This window comes from Falco biarmicus, chromosome 1, assembly GCF_023638135.1.
Source record: "Falco biarmicus isolate bFalBia1 chromosome 1, bFalBia1.pri, whole genome shotgun sequence".
Classification (NCBI taxonomy): Eukaryota; Metazoa; Chordata; class Aves; order Falconiformes; family Falconidae; genus Falco; species Falco biarmicus.
The window spans coordinates 26,098,737-26,114,780 of record NC_079288.1 but is presented as its reverse complement, the minus strand read 5'-3'; the positions used below and the strand labels follow the sequence as shown (position 1 = coordinate 26,114,780).

The window sequence follows — 16,044 nt, the reverse complement described above, 5'->3', positions numbered from 1 at the left end:
CCCTGCGAAGGGAGGGCGGAGGATGCAGCTTGAGCGCAGCATCTCCCAGCCTGGGCATCCTCCCGGCCACAGCTGGCTGCTCCCCAGAGAGACCTGCGCACCCCCGCAGCCAGCCCCAGCGCCCGCACGTGGGGCCGGGGCACACGGAGGGCTCAGGGCGCTGGGGGGCGCTGGGGACACCGCACGCCCGTCCCGGAGCTGAGGGCAGCAGAGCGGAAGGCGGGGGGGAGGTCTGCTGGGAAGAGCTGCTAGAACTCACCAACCCCACGTTTATCCGTGGTGGAGGTGGTGCAGCACCATGAGGGGAGCCCCACTGTGCCCCCAAAGCCTGGACTCATCCTGCATCTGTGTCGCTGCCCCGCACATCGGAAGCCCCGGGTCAGCCCGTGTCTGGCAGGCTCCCAAGAAATCTCTGAGCATCTCCTCCAGCATGTGGCATCTCCCAGTTCACTAGTGCTCCTTGATTTCATAGCCCACAGCAATCTGCTTGGCAAACGACCTCTTGCCGTTTTCATCCTCTGAAATCAGTCAGGGTCCCATGGATATTTAATCCAGGCATCTTATTTTTTCTATAGAAACATATAAAGCTGAGCAGGGTTTGCTCAGGCCATTTGTCCCTGATGTGCTGGTCTGGTTCCGGGGATTACCTGCTCAGTGCATGAACCTGGAAGACCATGGGGTCTTTGTCAAGACACTGAGTTTTGATGGCTGGATGTTTTGCAGGGAACAGGAGCAGGGTTTTGCTGGGACATTTGTCCTTGACTCCCACCTGGCTGGTTTAGGACACCGAAGTCTGTTCCCAGGCTGAGCCACCCCCTGCACTGGTGCCTCTGGAGCTTCTCCCTGGCACAGGAGCACTGGGAGGACACCTGAGCCTCTGCATGGGCGCACCCCAGGGATGCTGGACACGTCCAGAGCTGCTGAAGCTGTGGCCAGTGGCCCTGAGGCTGGCCCAGCTGGCCCCAGAACGTGCAGGAACCCGTGGACACAGGCTGTGGGAAATCCCCTTTCTGCTCTGTTCCTGGGAAAGGTGGGGAGGGCATAGGGGTGTCTCCCAACACCGCCAGTTCCCCCGAGCGCAGTAAGCTGGCCCTGTCTGTTTGAGCCCCGTTGGCACCTTGCTGCTCCCTGCAAGCCCAGGGTTGGGGTCCCCAAGGGTGGACCCTCCCACCACCCCCCCACCTGTCCCTGGGCCGGGGGTCAGTGTGAGCCCCTCCCGCTGGTGCCCCCAGACCTGCCGGCTCCCCAGCCCCGGTGCTGCTGCTGCCCCCCAGGGTGTCCCTGCGGCTGGGGCTGCCGCAATGTCCCGCGGGTGTGACGCCCTAGGTGAGCCCCCAGCCGACCCCCTAGGCGAGCCCCAGCTGTGACCTCCCCTCCATGTCATTCCCAGGTGTGACCTCCTCCTGTAGGCCCCCCAGATGTGATTCCCCCTAGGTGTGACCCCCACGTGTGAGACCTCACGTATCCCCCAGCGTGCTCCCCCCGGTGACACCCACCACTTTGACCTCCCCCTCAGCTGTGTCTTCCCACCGTTCGGTGCCCCCCCCAGTGGTAAGACCCCATGTGCCCCCCCCGCCTTTGTCACCCCAAGATGCGTCCCCTCCGGTACCCCCTCGGGCGATGCCCTCCCCTAGCTCACCCCTCGGGCCCCGGCCCGGCGGGACCCCCCGAGCCCCCCCCCTCCAACCGCTCCGCCCGGCTGCGCGCATGTGCCGCGCTCGCCCCTCCCCGCGGCGGCCGGAGACAGCGGCGGCGGCCGGGCAGGATGAAGGACCGGACCGGGGAGCTGCGCGCCGTGAGTGGGGGGCGCCGGCGGCGGGGGGGGAGGCGGGGGGCGGGCAGCGGCTCTGCCCGTGCTCGGGGCCCGGCCTGCACCTTCGTGGACCCGCCCGGGCCGGGGGCCTCCGTGCCAGGCTGAGCGGGGGGTGCAGCACTCGCGGGGGCGTCGGGGCGGGATGGGGGTCCCCGGGCTGTGACCACCCCCCACCCCCGCCCTCGCAGCGGGCCGCTTCGGTTCCCCCCCGCCCCGGCGCCGGGCGGGCGCTGCCTCAGGGGACTCCATTTTCCCCGGTACCGGGCGACCGGCTGCCCGGGGGGCCGGACCGGCTGAAAGCGATCGCAGCTGGGGCGGGGGGGGGGGGGCGTAATTTTTGTTTTTATCCGGAGCAGCGAGGGCAGCGCCCGGCAGGGATGCTGCGGGCGGGGGACGAGCGGCGGGCCCAGGCCGTGCCGTGCCGTGCCGCCTCCCGCCCCGCTCTGCACCCGTTTTGCTTTTTCATCCTCCTGGCTCTGCTGATGTCATCTGGCCTGGGGACAGCCCGGGGCCGCGCAGCCCTTCGGGTGCCGCCTGCCCGCGGGGCCGCTGCCCCCCCCGCCGCCCCGGCCCGGTGCTGCCGCTGCGACCGGCCGCCTGGGGCCAGGGGGTCCGAGCGGGGCGGGGGGTCCGAGAGGGGCGGGGGGCAGCATCTGTAGCAGCAGCCAGTCCCAGGGAGCCCGCCGGGCCCGGTGCCCCCGGGCCGCTGCCTCGCCGGTGGGGCTGCGGCAGCCCCTCGGGGACCCCCGCGGGTCGCGGGGCCCTGGCTGGCGGAGAGCTGCGCCGCGCCGTGCCGTGCCGTGCCGGGTCCCCGCGCTGCCCCTGGGCCCCCCTCCCGCCGTGGGGTGGGGGCGTTTCAGCTCGCGGCGGGGGTCCGGGCTCCGCAGCGTGCGCTGCGGGGGGTGCCCGGCGGGGGAGAGCCTGAAATGCCGGGGTGCTGCTCTTCGTGCCATCACACCAGCGACTGCTTTGCTGCTTTTCCTTATTATTATTATTTTAATTCCTTTGCGATTGGGTCTGCCGAGCCGCCCGGGGGGCGAGCAGGGGTCCAGCCGTGCTGCCTGTGCTGCCTCGCGGGGGAGGGGTGACCTGCAGGAAGTGGAGGGGGCGACCCAGGCGTGGAGCAGGGCTAGCGGGGGCGGGTGGGAGCTGGCCGGACCCCGCAGGGACCGCACCGGGATCCACCAGTTTGGCTCGGTCTGGAAAACGCCAGGCCGGAGCTGGGGGGATGCCAGCAAGGGGCCGAGGGGTGGCTGTCGATGCTGGAGGAGGAAGGGACTATATAAAGAACAGCGGCACCCACCCCCCACCCAGCCGGAGCGCCTGGAAAGCACCCAAACAGGGGGCTCTTTCACCACCAACAGTGCTGTGAAATGGGATTGGAAAATAGGCTTTTTAATAATAATAGTAAAAACCAGCCCCATGAATGTCCTCTTGGCAGCCGGTGCTGGCTGAGAAGCGATGCCGTAGAGTGTTTGAAAATGTCTCCGTTCCTTGAAATATGTCTTAAGAAAAAAAATGTGTTTTCGTCTCGTTCCTGCTGATGATCCTTACTCATCAGCCTAATGCCGAAGGGTGCAGCATCCTCCCCGGGGCTCCCCGCTGCATCTGGGAAGCCCTGGGGATAGAGGTCTGGTTTGGAGCATCCAGATGCCGTGGAGCTGAGCAGGTGCCCACACTGGCAGTGCTGCGGGGAGTGGGGCAGCGCGTGTGGGAAACGTGGATTTACACCCTCGGTGGTGGCAGTCACCCGGGAGGAGTGAGATGCTGCAGTGGATGGGGTATAGGGAGTGTTTGGGCTTGTTTCTGTGCTGCCAGTAGCCAGCCTTATTAACAGCCTGGGCCAGTTTCTTCCCATTTTAATACGGTGTGGAAATTCTGCCAGGGGTGATAAAAAAGAATTAAAAAAACCCAAAAAACCCAAAACCCTGGCGTTATTGGAGCTGAGGCAGGGATGCAGGGCTTTCACTGCTGTGCAGAACAGGAGCTTCATGTCTTAATGGGGTTTTTAAGATGGTACTTGAAATTCAAAATGCTAATTCTGTCTCTTTTTCTGAACCTTCCTGCTCTGGTCATGTTCAAACTCACTTGAGCTTATCTAGTGCCCCGGGGGTGGCACTGCTCCCCCCCCCCCCCCCCCCCAGCCTGCTCTGAACCAGGGGCAGGAAATTTTGCTTACAGCTGAAAAATGTCCTCTTGTGGAGGCAGAGCAGCCGAGAGCTGGCTGTGAAGAATGCCCAGAACAAGACCTGCAGAGCTTTGTCCTCAGCTGCTCATGGGTAGGTGCCATAGGTAGCACTTCCTGCCCATCTGAAGCAGGTCCCCTTCCCCAAAACCCCCCAAAGCAGCCCCTCCTTCTGTGGCTGTCCCTCTGCAGTGTTGGTGACAGAGCGGCGACGGGAAAAAATGTACCTGAAAAATAATTTATTTTGCTTTTGGGACGGTCTCTAAGCTGTTTCTCCCTGTGCTCTAGGCACCCAAAATGTCTTTATCTAGGCTCTGCTTGTGTTTTGTCATCCAGAGCTTGAGGAGAGCTGGTGCTGAGGGTGCTGCATTATGAAGAGCCGTCGCTGGAGGAAGAGCCTGAAAGTCTAGTCAGTGGGCAAGGGCTCTGCTGTCCCGGCTGAGCGGGGTGCCATGGCTGGGGTGCTGCGGGGCCAGGACGAGATGGTGTATATGTGCAGGACTGCGAGGGTCCCACGCTGCACCATCCAGCCTGGGAGATGACACCTCAGTTTGGGTGAGATGTTAGGATTTCCGGGGTGTGAGACAGGTCCAAATGGTAAAACAATTATGAATGTGAATGATGTTTTGAGAGATATGGGGAGGAGGTGAGGGAGATGTGCAAGTGTCACAGCATCACAGAGTGGTTTGGGTTGGAAGGGACCTTCAGAGACCACCCGGTCCAACCCCCCTGCTGTGGGCAGGGCCCCCCCCCCCCCCCAGCCCAGGCTGCTCCCAGCCCCGTCCCACCTGGCCCTGAGCCCTGCCAGGGATGGGGCACCCACAGCCGCTCTGGGCAGCCTGTGCCCGTGTCACCACCCCCCGCGGTGCAACATTCCTTCCCTCTGTCCAGCCTAACCCCACCGTCATTCAGTTCAAAGCCGCTGCCTTGTGCTGGGGACCCCGGAGCTGGAGCAGCGCTGCGGGGGGCTGTGAGGACAGCGGAGCAGAGGGGGAGCATCCCCTCCCTTGAGCTGCTGGTGATGCAGCCCAGGAGGTGCTTGGCTTTCTGGGCTGCAAGCGCACGTTGCTGGCTGATGTCCCACTTGTCATTGGTATTGCCCCCAGCCCTTCTTCTCAGGGCTGCTTTTCGTCCCTCCCTCCCTCCATGCCTCCTCCAGTCTGTGCAGATACTGGGGATTGCCCTGACCCAGGTGCAGGACGTTGCACTTGGCCTGGTTGAACTTCATGATGTTTGTGGACCCACTGCTCCAGCCTGTCCAGGACCCCCTGGATGCTGTCCCTTCCGTCCAGCACGTTGAATGCACCAGTCAGCTTGGTGTCACCTGCAAACTTGCTGAGGGTGCACTTTTGTTCCCACGGTCTGGGTTGTTGGTGAAGCTGTTGAGCATGCCATGAAGGGACATCTGGCAGCCCCTGGTCCCAGATGTTTCCAGCAAGACTCAATTCCCTGCACTTGCTCCCCGTTGCTGAAGCAATGAAAGGATGCTGAGGCACTGCAGGCTGCTGTGAATTACCTGCCCGGGCCAGGAGAGAGGAGTTTGAGTGGGTACAGGGGCTGGAGGTGTGCAGTGGGCTGGTGTCTGGGTGGACACAGATGGTTCAGGTCAGGGTTGCTGTTGCTGGTGTAATGGTGTTACCGGCCATTAGGAAGCATGTGGCTGGGTGATTTTGGGAGGATCGGACTCTGCTGTCAACATTTCTGCCAGTTAGCAGAATTTCCAATAGTTACCCATTTCTGGTAACTGCAGCAGTCGCTGGGCTCTAATTGGGCTGGGAAGGACCATTTATTGGTTGACACATCCTCTCCCTGTTCCCTACTAGACAGCCCTTGCCTGATGTTTTAGCTTGGAATTATGCAATGGAAATGTTCCTTGAGATGCTAGGGTGGACACTGCCCAAATCGTGGATTCAGGCTCTGTGGGGAGAGGTTTGGCAAGGCCACCACACTTGTGGGACAGCGTCCAAGCCTGGCAGGTTTCAGTGCTGGCAGAAGCTCCCCCGGTGTGAGAAAGACCTTCTCCAGATGGGTGACAGGAGAAGGACAGTTTGGTCTGGAGGTCCCCATTTATCCCCCAGCACAGGTCTTATGTGGTGGGACCGATCATCTGTCTAAGACTGGGTGGCTGCAGAGGTGCTCATAAGACTGAAGCCTCAACGGTTGCTTGCAACAAAGCAAGTGTACAGAGTGATGGTCACGTTTCTGGTGACCTTCCCAGGGGTCTAAAGGCTTGCCTCACTCAAATGCATGTTAACTGAGAATAATCCCACCAGGGTTTGAAGAGTTGCTGTCTAGCCAGAACTCTTTGAAGAGTTCATATCTAGCTTTTGTTTCTCATCAAACCTGGTTCTTGGGTAAGGAGCTGTTTCCCAATGCACACAAATGGGAGAGGCATGGGTGCAAAACCAGACCCACTTCTGCACGTCTCCAGTTTGCAGAAATGGTCAGAATGGTTTTGCGGGGCCCTTTCCCCTTATGCCTGTCGCTGCTCTCCAACAGCCATTTCCAGGCGCTTTCTCCAGCCGCGTCCCTGTGTTTGTGCCGTGCCATCGGCTTCCCCAGCCGCCTGAAATCCCCTGCTCCTGCCTGTCTGCCACGTCCCTGCTGCCAGCGCTGCCTCCTGCCCGTGGGAGTTGTGGGGAGGTGTCAGTTAAAAATAAAAGGAGAGAGTAAGTGAGGTCAGCTCCAGGTCCAGCTCGTGGATCCACCCTCCTGTGTCCTGCGGCAGCTGCATCTGCAACGCGGCTCCCCAGGACTTGCAGCCAGACCTTGCTCCATCCCTTCTCGTTAATAATCCTGTGCAGCTCCCACTGATGATTTCTCTCTCAAGGACACAAATGTGAAGTTGACCAAAGTTGATGTTTACAGCAGGACTTGGGTCTCGTTGGTCTCCATCTGAGTAGTGGGGCTTTTCCGGAGCCACCCCCAATGCAAAAGTCCCCGCTGACCCCAGAGATAGATAGGTTTGCTTATTTAAATGCTGTCTTCCTTTCCTTTTTTAACCCTCTTGGTTTCCGGGCGTGCTTTCGAGCTCTTCTATTCAACCAAAAGGGTCATGTAAATAATTCAGCTTCACTTCTTCCCTTGCCTATCAGAGAGCTGGGGCTGTCACGTGGCAGGTGACAGCTGGTGGCTCTGTATTGCGTGTCCGCAGCCCGCACAGCTGCCGGGTCTGGCTGCAGTCAGTGGGGTGGGCAGTGATGCCAAAAAGCTGATTTTCGGGGGGCTGGAAGGAGCAAAGCTGCTGGGAAGGCTGTGCAGCAGGGCCGCCCTTGGGCTCTGCCTGGCCCCACTGCCTCGCTGCCCTGTGGGTGCATCTCGGCCCGGAGGCTGCTTCGCCTCCTCCCTCCCGTCACAGACAGTAGGAGGGGGTGAGACGTGGCTCATTCCTTGCTCCTTGGGGTCTGCTGGGCCTGTCAGCCAGGCAGAAGGTAATGGAGGTGGTGAGGGTGAGCCTGCAGTGCCTGCCTTGCACGCTCCCTGTCTCAACGCTTTGCCCCCCCGGCAGCTGCGGTCCCTCTGTGGCAGGTCCCGGCACACAGCGCACACCCACCCAAGCAGGGCAAGCCAAAGGAAGCTTAAAATTGGGAAGGCTCTCTGATGTGCTTTGAACACGGTGGGATGCAAAGCCCAGCCTCTGGCTTGGCCCTGGATGGTGTTTCATGCCCTCACTCTGGGAGAAGACTGGGGTCTGCACCCTGCGGGGGGGTGGCCTGTTGGATGGGGGGCTCAGCCCCCTCTGGCACCAGCCTCAGAGCGGGTCGCTGAGCACTGGGGTCCCTTGGTGTCTGCTGGAGATGTCAGGGTCTGGTGTGGTGGGGGCTTGGTGGTGCCACTGAAGTCAACCTGAATGCAGAAGTACCGTTTGCCTCCTGACACCCAGTGCGGTGCCGTGGACATCGAGGAGCAATGAGACGTTGCATTTGGAAGCCGTGAATGCTGGCTGCGCACTGGGTATCTAAAAGGGCTCCAGCCAAAGGGGTTTAGACTAGTGCCTGTTGTTTTAATTGCAAGTGTCTGTGTCTTTGTGCAAGCTGCTCAGAAGCTATACAAATGTTTGTTTTGCTATGTATCTCCCTGTTAACAAGATTTCTCAGGAAATATGCAAAATTATCACTACAGGCAGAACATGTACAGTAAGGCTCATTAAGCTAAGTACTGTGATAAATTGCTACTTCCAGAAAATTATGTATATTAGCAGAAAGGAGGAGAGTGAGCCCAAGTGGAAGATGTGGGAAGACAGAGTGTGCAGTCACATCCTGGCTGCGGGTGGCTGGCGGGTGACCTGAGCAAACCCACGGCAGGGGACAGCTGAATGTCCTTGGACCATGGCATCCGCAGGATTAGCTTAGAGGAGATGCATGGGGAGGGGAAGGCAAGCAGAGAAGAATGATGTGGGAAACAGAAACAGAGCGATGCTGTGTCAGGACCAGGCAAGGTATAAAGCCAAGGGGACAGTCTTAGAAAAAACATAAAACGAGGCAACTCTGGAAGCACAAGGATTACAGAGTTTTGCTGAGCTGGAGGAGGGGAGAGAGGGCAGGGGTGATGTGCCACAGGCTGTCTGCGTCTCAGCCTTCCACGGACAGCAGCAGGACTGGTGTCTGAAATGTGGGTGCTGCCTTGCCCCCCCAAACGGAGCAGCAGACCGACAGCTGTGAGCAGAGGACAGGTTGTGGTGTGTCGTGGACTCAGAGTGGTTTGGGTTGGAAGGGACCTTCAGAGACCACCTGGTCCAACCCCCCTGCCATGGCAGGGCCCCCTCCCCCCAGCCCAGGCTGCTCCCAGCCCCGTCCCACCTGGCCCTGAGCCCTGCCAGGGATGGGGCACCCACAGCCGCTCTGGGCAGCCTGTGCCCGTGTCACCACCCCCGCGGTGCAACATTCCTTCCCTCTGTCCAGCCTAACCCCACCGTCATTCAGTTCAAAGCCGCTGCCTTGTGCTGGGGACCCCAGAGCTGGAGCAGCGCTGCGGGGGGCTGTGAGGAGAGCGGAGCAGGGGGGGAGCATCCCCTCCCTTGAGCTGCTGCTGATGCTGCTGGGGACGCAGCCTGTATGTCTTTTAGCCTGTTGTAGCGAAGTTGCTTGTTGCTGCTGCCATTGGAGAGCTGTTGCAGGACCACAGTCATGGAATCGTTGAATGGTTTGCATTGGAAAGGACCTTCAAAGATCATCTAGTCCAACCCCACTGCCGTGGGCAGGCACATTTTCCACTAGATCAGCTCCTGACTGGGTAGAAAAATTCCAGATCTCCTGCCCAAAATTATCTGTGTGTGTTTGTTCTTAGACCAGTGTTCTCCTGCTGATGGATGAGGTTCCTCCTCCCTGCTGCTGCTCCTCTGGTGTCCGCTGGCAGCTTAGCACTCACCGTCGGGTGCAGGGGACAAGCCTGGGCTGCACTTTGCCAACATCTGCTGCAAGATGGGGCTGAGCTTTCGGTTATTAGTATTTTCTAGTGGATGCTTACGGACCTGGGTTTCTTTTCATGGGAGCTAACTAAAAAATAATTAAAAGTAAAATCTTCTGCCCGCGTTGTTGCGCGAGTTCTCAGCAGCTCGCTGCCAGCCGTGGCTGCTTCCTGCCACACAGCACTTCTGCTGTGGTGTCTGCTGCAGGTTTTCTGGTGGTGTCTTCCTTTCTCTGTCATTGCATTCAGATCTTCCATCAAGTCCTGTCAGTCTTTGGGTTTGTGGTTTATGAAACGACTGTTTGTTTTGGTTTTGCAGAAGACATTTGCCTTCTGGTGGGCCTGGTGTCTCACCTCGGTGGTGAGGTTCCTTTATGTGACCTAGGCAAGAACACCAAAGAAATGTCATCCCCGTGTTTGAGCAGTCATGACTATTTGAGCAACCTGGTCTAGTGGGAGATGTCCCTGCCTGTGGCAGGGGTCTTGGACTGGAGGATCTTTGAAGGTCCCTTCCAAACCGACATGTTCCGTGAGTGTCTGTCTGTAGGCAGTGCAGTCTGACATGAAGGATAACCATTTTACTGACTGCCTTGATTTTCATGTACTTGTAACACGGGCCAGTGGGAGCTGCAGTGCCACCTGCGTCACCTCCTCTGCCTGAGGCTTTCCTTCTCTTTTCACTAGCAGCTTCCCAGTACAGACCTCATGGTCACTGGTGAGCATCACCAGGGTTTGTTGTTGATCACAGAGCACTCAGACACCCAAAGCATGGTGGTGATCCTGGCAGAAACCTCTCCACTTGCTGACCCTGGTGAATATGCAGTGGGATGGAGAGGAGGGATGAGTGCCATGGCTGCATGTGCTTCTGCTGCGCGTGTGAAGCTCTGGTCCACACAATAAGCATAACGAGGATGATGCCACTGTCAGAAGGATGTTAAGAAATTAATTTCAGATAAATTAGGTTTGTCTACTGTTTTTCACCCAAATTATTCTTTAGCCACGATTGCAAATTTGTAAAGTATTGACTGTAAAGTATCGATGCCTTTCGGGTAGATCATAGTACTGTCCTTGTTCTAGAGCCGCAGGATGAGGTCCGTGAGCTCAGCTTTTTGCCCACTGCAGTATGGTGGCACCTCTGCCACCTCTGACATTTGTTCTTAGTCGTTAAGTGGATTTTTACGTGCTTGCCTCTAAAACAGAGCTTGAGAGTTGACCATGGCTCTGACAAAAAGGTTGGGCTTTGTGCCAAAGGCCAGTATCGTAATTCTGCAGTGATGGAAACCAACACCTAAGGACAAAACTCTCGGAAATCTTGCTCTCCCTTGCACCGCTACTGTTGGAAATTAGAAACGCCTACTGACTCATGTGGATTTCATGCTAAAGTCATTGTGCCTTGAACCTTTGTTCATCAAGAAGTTGTTAGTGGGAAGTATGGGCTGGGTTTGGTGAATATTGGAGTTGGACATAGCTGAGTTGAGGCCTGTGTGCTATAAAATACGCAGTTTATTCTGCTGCATAGCTGTACTATATATATAGTCTACAAAAAATGCTAGGACTGAGGCTGTAGGTAATTCAAGCCGTGGTCTCAGGTGGTTCAGCTCCCCAGGGTTCTCACAGGGGCTGATCCTCTGGCTGTCCTCATCCTCAGCCTTGACACCACCTTCCTGAAAACCCTCTGGAGCAGGACTTTGGCCTCTGGGCTCCTGAGGAAAGACTTGGTTTGGTTGCTGCAAAATGCTCACGCAAGCCCTGAGGTGTGAAGGATCAAAGGAGACTCCCAGGATGAGGGTGGTGATAGTTGGCTGGGTAGGAGACCCATGGGTGCTTTGGACCTTGCTCGTGTGAAGCTTCAGCAGCAGAGCCACAGCGAGCTGCTCTTCTGCTGCCGAGCATCGCAGTGCTGGGCTGGGGTGTTTCCAAGGATCTGGGCATCTGTGTGCTTTAATACGTGTCCTGTAGGCTTTTTAAGATGGCAGAGAAGAGATCACAGCGCAGTTTGCTGCTGAGTTATTCTGACCTCGTCCTTCTCGGTAGTGTGTGCAGCTGCCTGCCGGAGCCGTGGGAAGGACCTGCCGCAGGAGCCCTGATGTGCTGATGGCAATACCCTGGCTCGTGGATTTGGACAGGGGAAACAGGGCGACTGGTGTTGGACCATGTGCCACTCCATGTGGGGACGAAGTCCTGGCCGTGACGCGCTGCTACTCAGAGAGCATCCCCCCACAGAGCAGCCTTGTGTTGTGCGTCCCATGAGGTGCTTTGGTTTTGGTGCAGAAAGGTGGGTCATTTTGTAAGGAGAGCCAAGCCCAGATGGCTGAAATTTCTCAGGCTGGGTAGGTCAGTGTGTGTGTGGTCCAGTAAATAAAAAACCCAACAGATTCAGCCTGGAAGAGAGGTCCGCAAGCAGCATCCTGCACCAATTAGAGCTGAAGCCTTTTTTTTGCTTAACTTAATGGTCCCTGAAAGGGGGGGTAGCAGCTGTCGTGGCTTTTTCCTTTTGTTGTGCTTTTGTGAAGCTTTCCTTATCTCTGGTGGGGATGGGAGGCAGCAGGACGGCTCAGCCCTGAGTGGAGGCAGGGCTGGGGCTCTGCCTGCTGCCTGTTCGTGCACGCGGGCCAGGGATGGCCACCGGCAGGGCTCGGTCGGTGGAGGGATGTCAGGGGGTCAGCACAGTCCCCTGGGATGCAGAAGTGCCCAGCGGCAGCCGGGCACGTTGCTCCTGTGCTCTGGTATGGCTCTGCTGCCTGTACCAGCGCCGCAGACGCATCTGAACATGGTCAAATTAATCTGCAACGCTAACAGAAGAGGGCAGGAGCTAAAGCCTGCGTGTAGCTACTGCTGAGATAATAGCGACCTCATTGTGCCTGGCTGCAGCTTGCCCTGCCTGCTGCCTCTTGCTTTTCAGGGGAGAACAGGCTTCCAGTCCTTTTGGTTAGTTTGTGCTCTTCTGCCATCTTCCAGCAAGTGCCTGCGGAGGGAACGGGGCTGGTTTAAACCAAAGGGATGAAATCTGCTTTGTAATGAGTTTATTAGTGGCGTCCTTGTTGCAAAACTCGCAGAGCTAGGATGCTCTGGGGTTCTGGACCATCTTCCCATCCACTGCTCTGCTTTGCAGCTCGGCTCTGCCTCAGGCTCCTCTTGGCATTTTGGCCCTTGTGGAGGGGCACCTTTAACCCTGTGAGGTGAACACTGAATCCTTTAACGCTGAAGGAGCTCTGGCAGACCTGCCCTCCCCATCCCACTCCCTGCACTCAGCAGCACTGGGAGGCATCGGTGAGGCAGCGGCTCCCAGAGCCATCCCTGCTGCTGGCACGCTGCCTGCGGTGCTGCCTGCTGCTTGGCCTCTGGTGGGCTGGAGAAATAAAAAATGCTGCGAAAGAAGGGTTATCTTCACCTACCCTATGTGGGAGGCAGAAGCCCAGAGACCCCGGGTCCCCAGCGCTGCCCGAAAGTGCCCAAGGCAGGAGCAGGTGTTGAGGGAGGCTGATCAAAACCCTCCTGCCCTTCTGCTCCAGATGTGCCAGTGGCACAGGACCCACATGTCAGCGATGCAGGCAGCGATCAGCACTGCTTCAGTACCTATACACATAAAGGGGGCAATGCCCCAGACCCACCAAGGCTTCAGAGCAGTGGAGCTGCTTGCTGGCTGCTTGTGTTAATTAACTTGGGCTCATTGCCTGCTGTAAGCTGTTTTCAGAGCTAGTCTCACCTGAGGCACGTAGACTTGCAGTGCTTTGCTGTGGCTCTGTTTCCTCTTGCTCCGTGAGGAGTCTTGGGGCAGCTTTTGCTGCCTGAGGTTGCAGCATGTCGAATGCGCCCAGTGGGTGCAGAGATAGCTGGGTGCCTGTTTTGGCAGCTGAGAAGCACCAGGAGGATGGTGTGCCCGTCGTTCCTGCATGGTGTCGGGAGTGCATGCTCCTCGCCTGTTGCTGGCAGGCAAGCCTGGGCTTTTGGGAGCTGTGAATTGTTTGCTGCTTGTGTTGAGCCGCACCAGCAGGTAGCTCTGACCTAGACCTGAGGTTTCCATGTGGCTTTGAAAGCCTGGGATGCTCACGACTGGGATGTGTGAAGCCAAAACGCTGTTGGGTGGGTGGACACTTTAGGTTTTCTTAGGAAAGGTATTTTGGTTTCATTTCTACTTCGGCAGCAGTGTATGGGAAGACACTTCAAGCCTGGGGCGAGAGTGCCTGTGAGGGCTGGCAGTGTGCCTGGTCCAAGCCTCAGCGTGGAGGGAGATGCTGGGAGGAGGTGACCCTTCAGTGCCTTGCATCCCAGGGGGCTGTGCCTGCCTGTGGGCATCTTCTCCCCCTGGAGTCCTGGTTAGCCCCATAGCTAATGCTGCTGCTGCCTCCCTTGTGCGGGGGTGTCAGGTCAGGGGTGGTAGGGCCAGGCGATCCGCCTGACGCTGTGTGTTGGGAAGCGGTGTGGCAGGGAGGGTATTTCCAGTGACGTGGGTTGGACAGATGGTGCCCTTCTCCAACCCAGAGTGACATGTGCCCTCCTGACCAGCAGGCTCCATCCTTCTCATTTCCTCTTTGCTGGGCTTCCAGCTGGGTTTTTGTGCTGCTCTCCCCGCACACAGCAGGGCAGTGCCGCGTTCAGTGCCTGCCCTAAATAACCATTGCCCTGGCTGTGCATCAGCGCTCTGTTGTGCCTGGGGGGCAAGCTGCCCTGAAAATAGAAGTGCCTCCAACAAGGCTGTGTGTGGCTTTGGCAGAAACCCTCTCCCTGGGTGGTGGGTTGCCTTCCTCCAGGATTTCTGGGTCCAACAAACGGCAGGGTCCGATGGGCGGCAGTGGTGGGACCAAGCAGTGGTGTGGCATCCTGCATGCAATGAGCCAGGACCATTTTGCATGTGGAAGGGACAGACAAGAGGTGACAAAGAGATGGGCATCTCCGTGGGTGGCATGCTAACCTGCTGCCTTTCCTCTGCTGCCAGTACTCTCTGGCCTGCCTGGTCATGGGACAAACCTGCATTTAAAATTAATGACAAGGAATGCTTTCCTCACAGGCTTGAAAAAGAGGCTCAGAATTCCTGAATATTAAGATCCTGCCAGAATGAAGGCAAGAAAAGCTGCTGTAGGCTTGGGGGAAGTTGTGATGGAGGTGCCTTTTTCCTGTGCAGGGCTGCAGAGGCTCCCTGGTGCTTACTATAGTTGATCTCCCTGGGAGGGGGCTTTCATAGCATCACAGAATGGTTTGGGTTGGAAGGGACCTTCAAAGATCATCCAGTCCAACTGTTACCGAAATCTCGGAATGAAGAACTTATCGACGCCAATGTGATGTAGATAAGCAGACACTTCTTTATTGACGGCCGGGTGCGTGAGCGAGTCCTCTCACGATCAACGCACACCAAGTCTCAAAATCGGACACCATATATAGAACTTATTCATACATATTCATTAAGTATTCATGCATAATCATAATATTTCCCATAAATCATGTACATATTCTCCTCCTATATCCGATTCTGCGCAGTAATGCTTAGAAAGGTCTAAAATGGGTCTGGGGTACGATTTGGGTAGGTGGTATATGAGTCGGTGGTCGCGATCTCCCCCTGCCGGAATTACCTTTTACTAAAGTTCACGGTTTCTTGGCAGGTAACCACAAGCTATTCCAGTCGACTCTCCCCAGTTTCCATTCATCTCATATTCTGACATTTCAATACACTTTCTACATACAGAAGACTGGTCAAATACAAAGAAACCTTTCAAACCCTAAATTTATTACCTAAGTTTTAACAATGATTCTAGCCCATTCTTCTAGCCTTGGTACGGGATGTACAGAGGATCTCATAGCAGCTTTTACTGTGCAACTATAAGTTTCATTAAAATATATTTCTTATCCTTCTATATTTCTATTTTATAAAATAATTTTATAAAATCAAATAATCAATCAAATAAAGTCAATCAATCTTAACTTATTAGCAAATCTGTAACACAACCTCTCGCCATAGGCAGGGCCCCCTCCCCCCAGCCCAGGCTGCCCAAAGCCCCGTCCCACCTGGCCCTGACCCCTGCCAGGGATGGGGCACCCACAGCCACTCTGGGCAGCCTGTGCCCGTGTCACCACCCGCGTGGTGCAACATTCCTTCCCTCCGTCCAGCCTAAACCTACTCTCTTCCAGTTCAAAGCCACTGCCTTGTGCTGGGGACCCCGGAGCTGGAGCAGCGCTGCGGGGGGCTGTGAGGAGAGCGGAGCAGAGGGGGAGCATCCCCTCCCTTGAGCTGCTGGTGATGCAGCCCAGGAGGTGCTTGGCTTTCTGGGCTGCAAGTGCACGTTGCTGGCTGATGCCCCATTTGTCACCCACCGGTCTGTCCCAGCCCTTCTTCTCAGGGCTGCTTTTCACCCCTTTTCCTTTGATCCCTTTCTGTAGATGATCATCCTGCTGGGTGCATGGCAGCGTGGTCCAGGGCTGCAGGCAGGTACTGTCCCCTGTGTCCCCTGGCAGAGCTGCTCTGCACACAGAGCCCCGCAGGCTGTCTGCCCTCACCGGGGCTGCAGTGCTGCCCTGACCCCCACCAGCCCCTGCGCTGTGGGGTGTGCCTCCAGGCAGGGTGATGTGCGGGGCCTCGTGCCCTGAGGTGCAGGATGAGCCAGTCTGTCTGTGGCAGGTGCTGGGGATGGGTCGGGTGGTGGGAGGA

The 16,044-nt window shown here is 57.4% G+C and overlaps 1 protein-coding gene across 2 annotated transcripts in view; it reads left to right on the top strand.

Annotated features, from left to right (window-relative positions):
• Positions 1-1,693: 1,693 nt before the first annotated feature.
• Positions 1,694-16,044, top strand: part of STX1A (syntaxin 1A) — an 89,862-nt gene continuing 75,511 nt past the window's right edge. For both annotated transcript variants that reach the window (XR_008821469.1, XM_056336262.1), the window contains exon 1: positions 1,694-1,795. Coding sequence is in view for 1 of the 2 variants with exons in the window: in XM_056336262.1 (XP_056192237.1) it covers positions 1,766-1,795 (30 nt within the window). In the remaining variant the exon portion in view is untranslated. The remainder of the gene's footprint in view (positions 1,796-16,044) is intronic.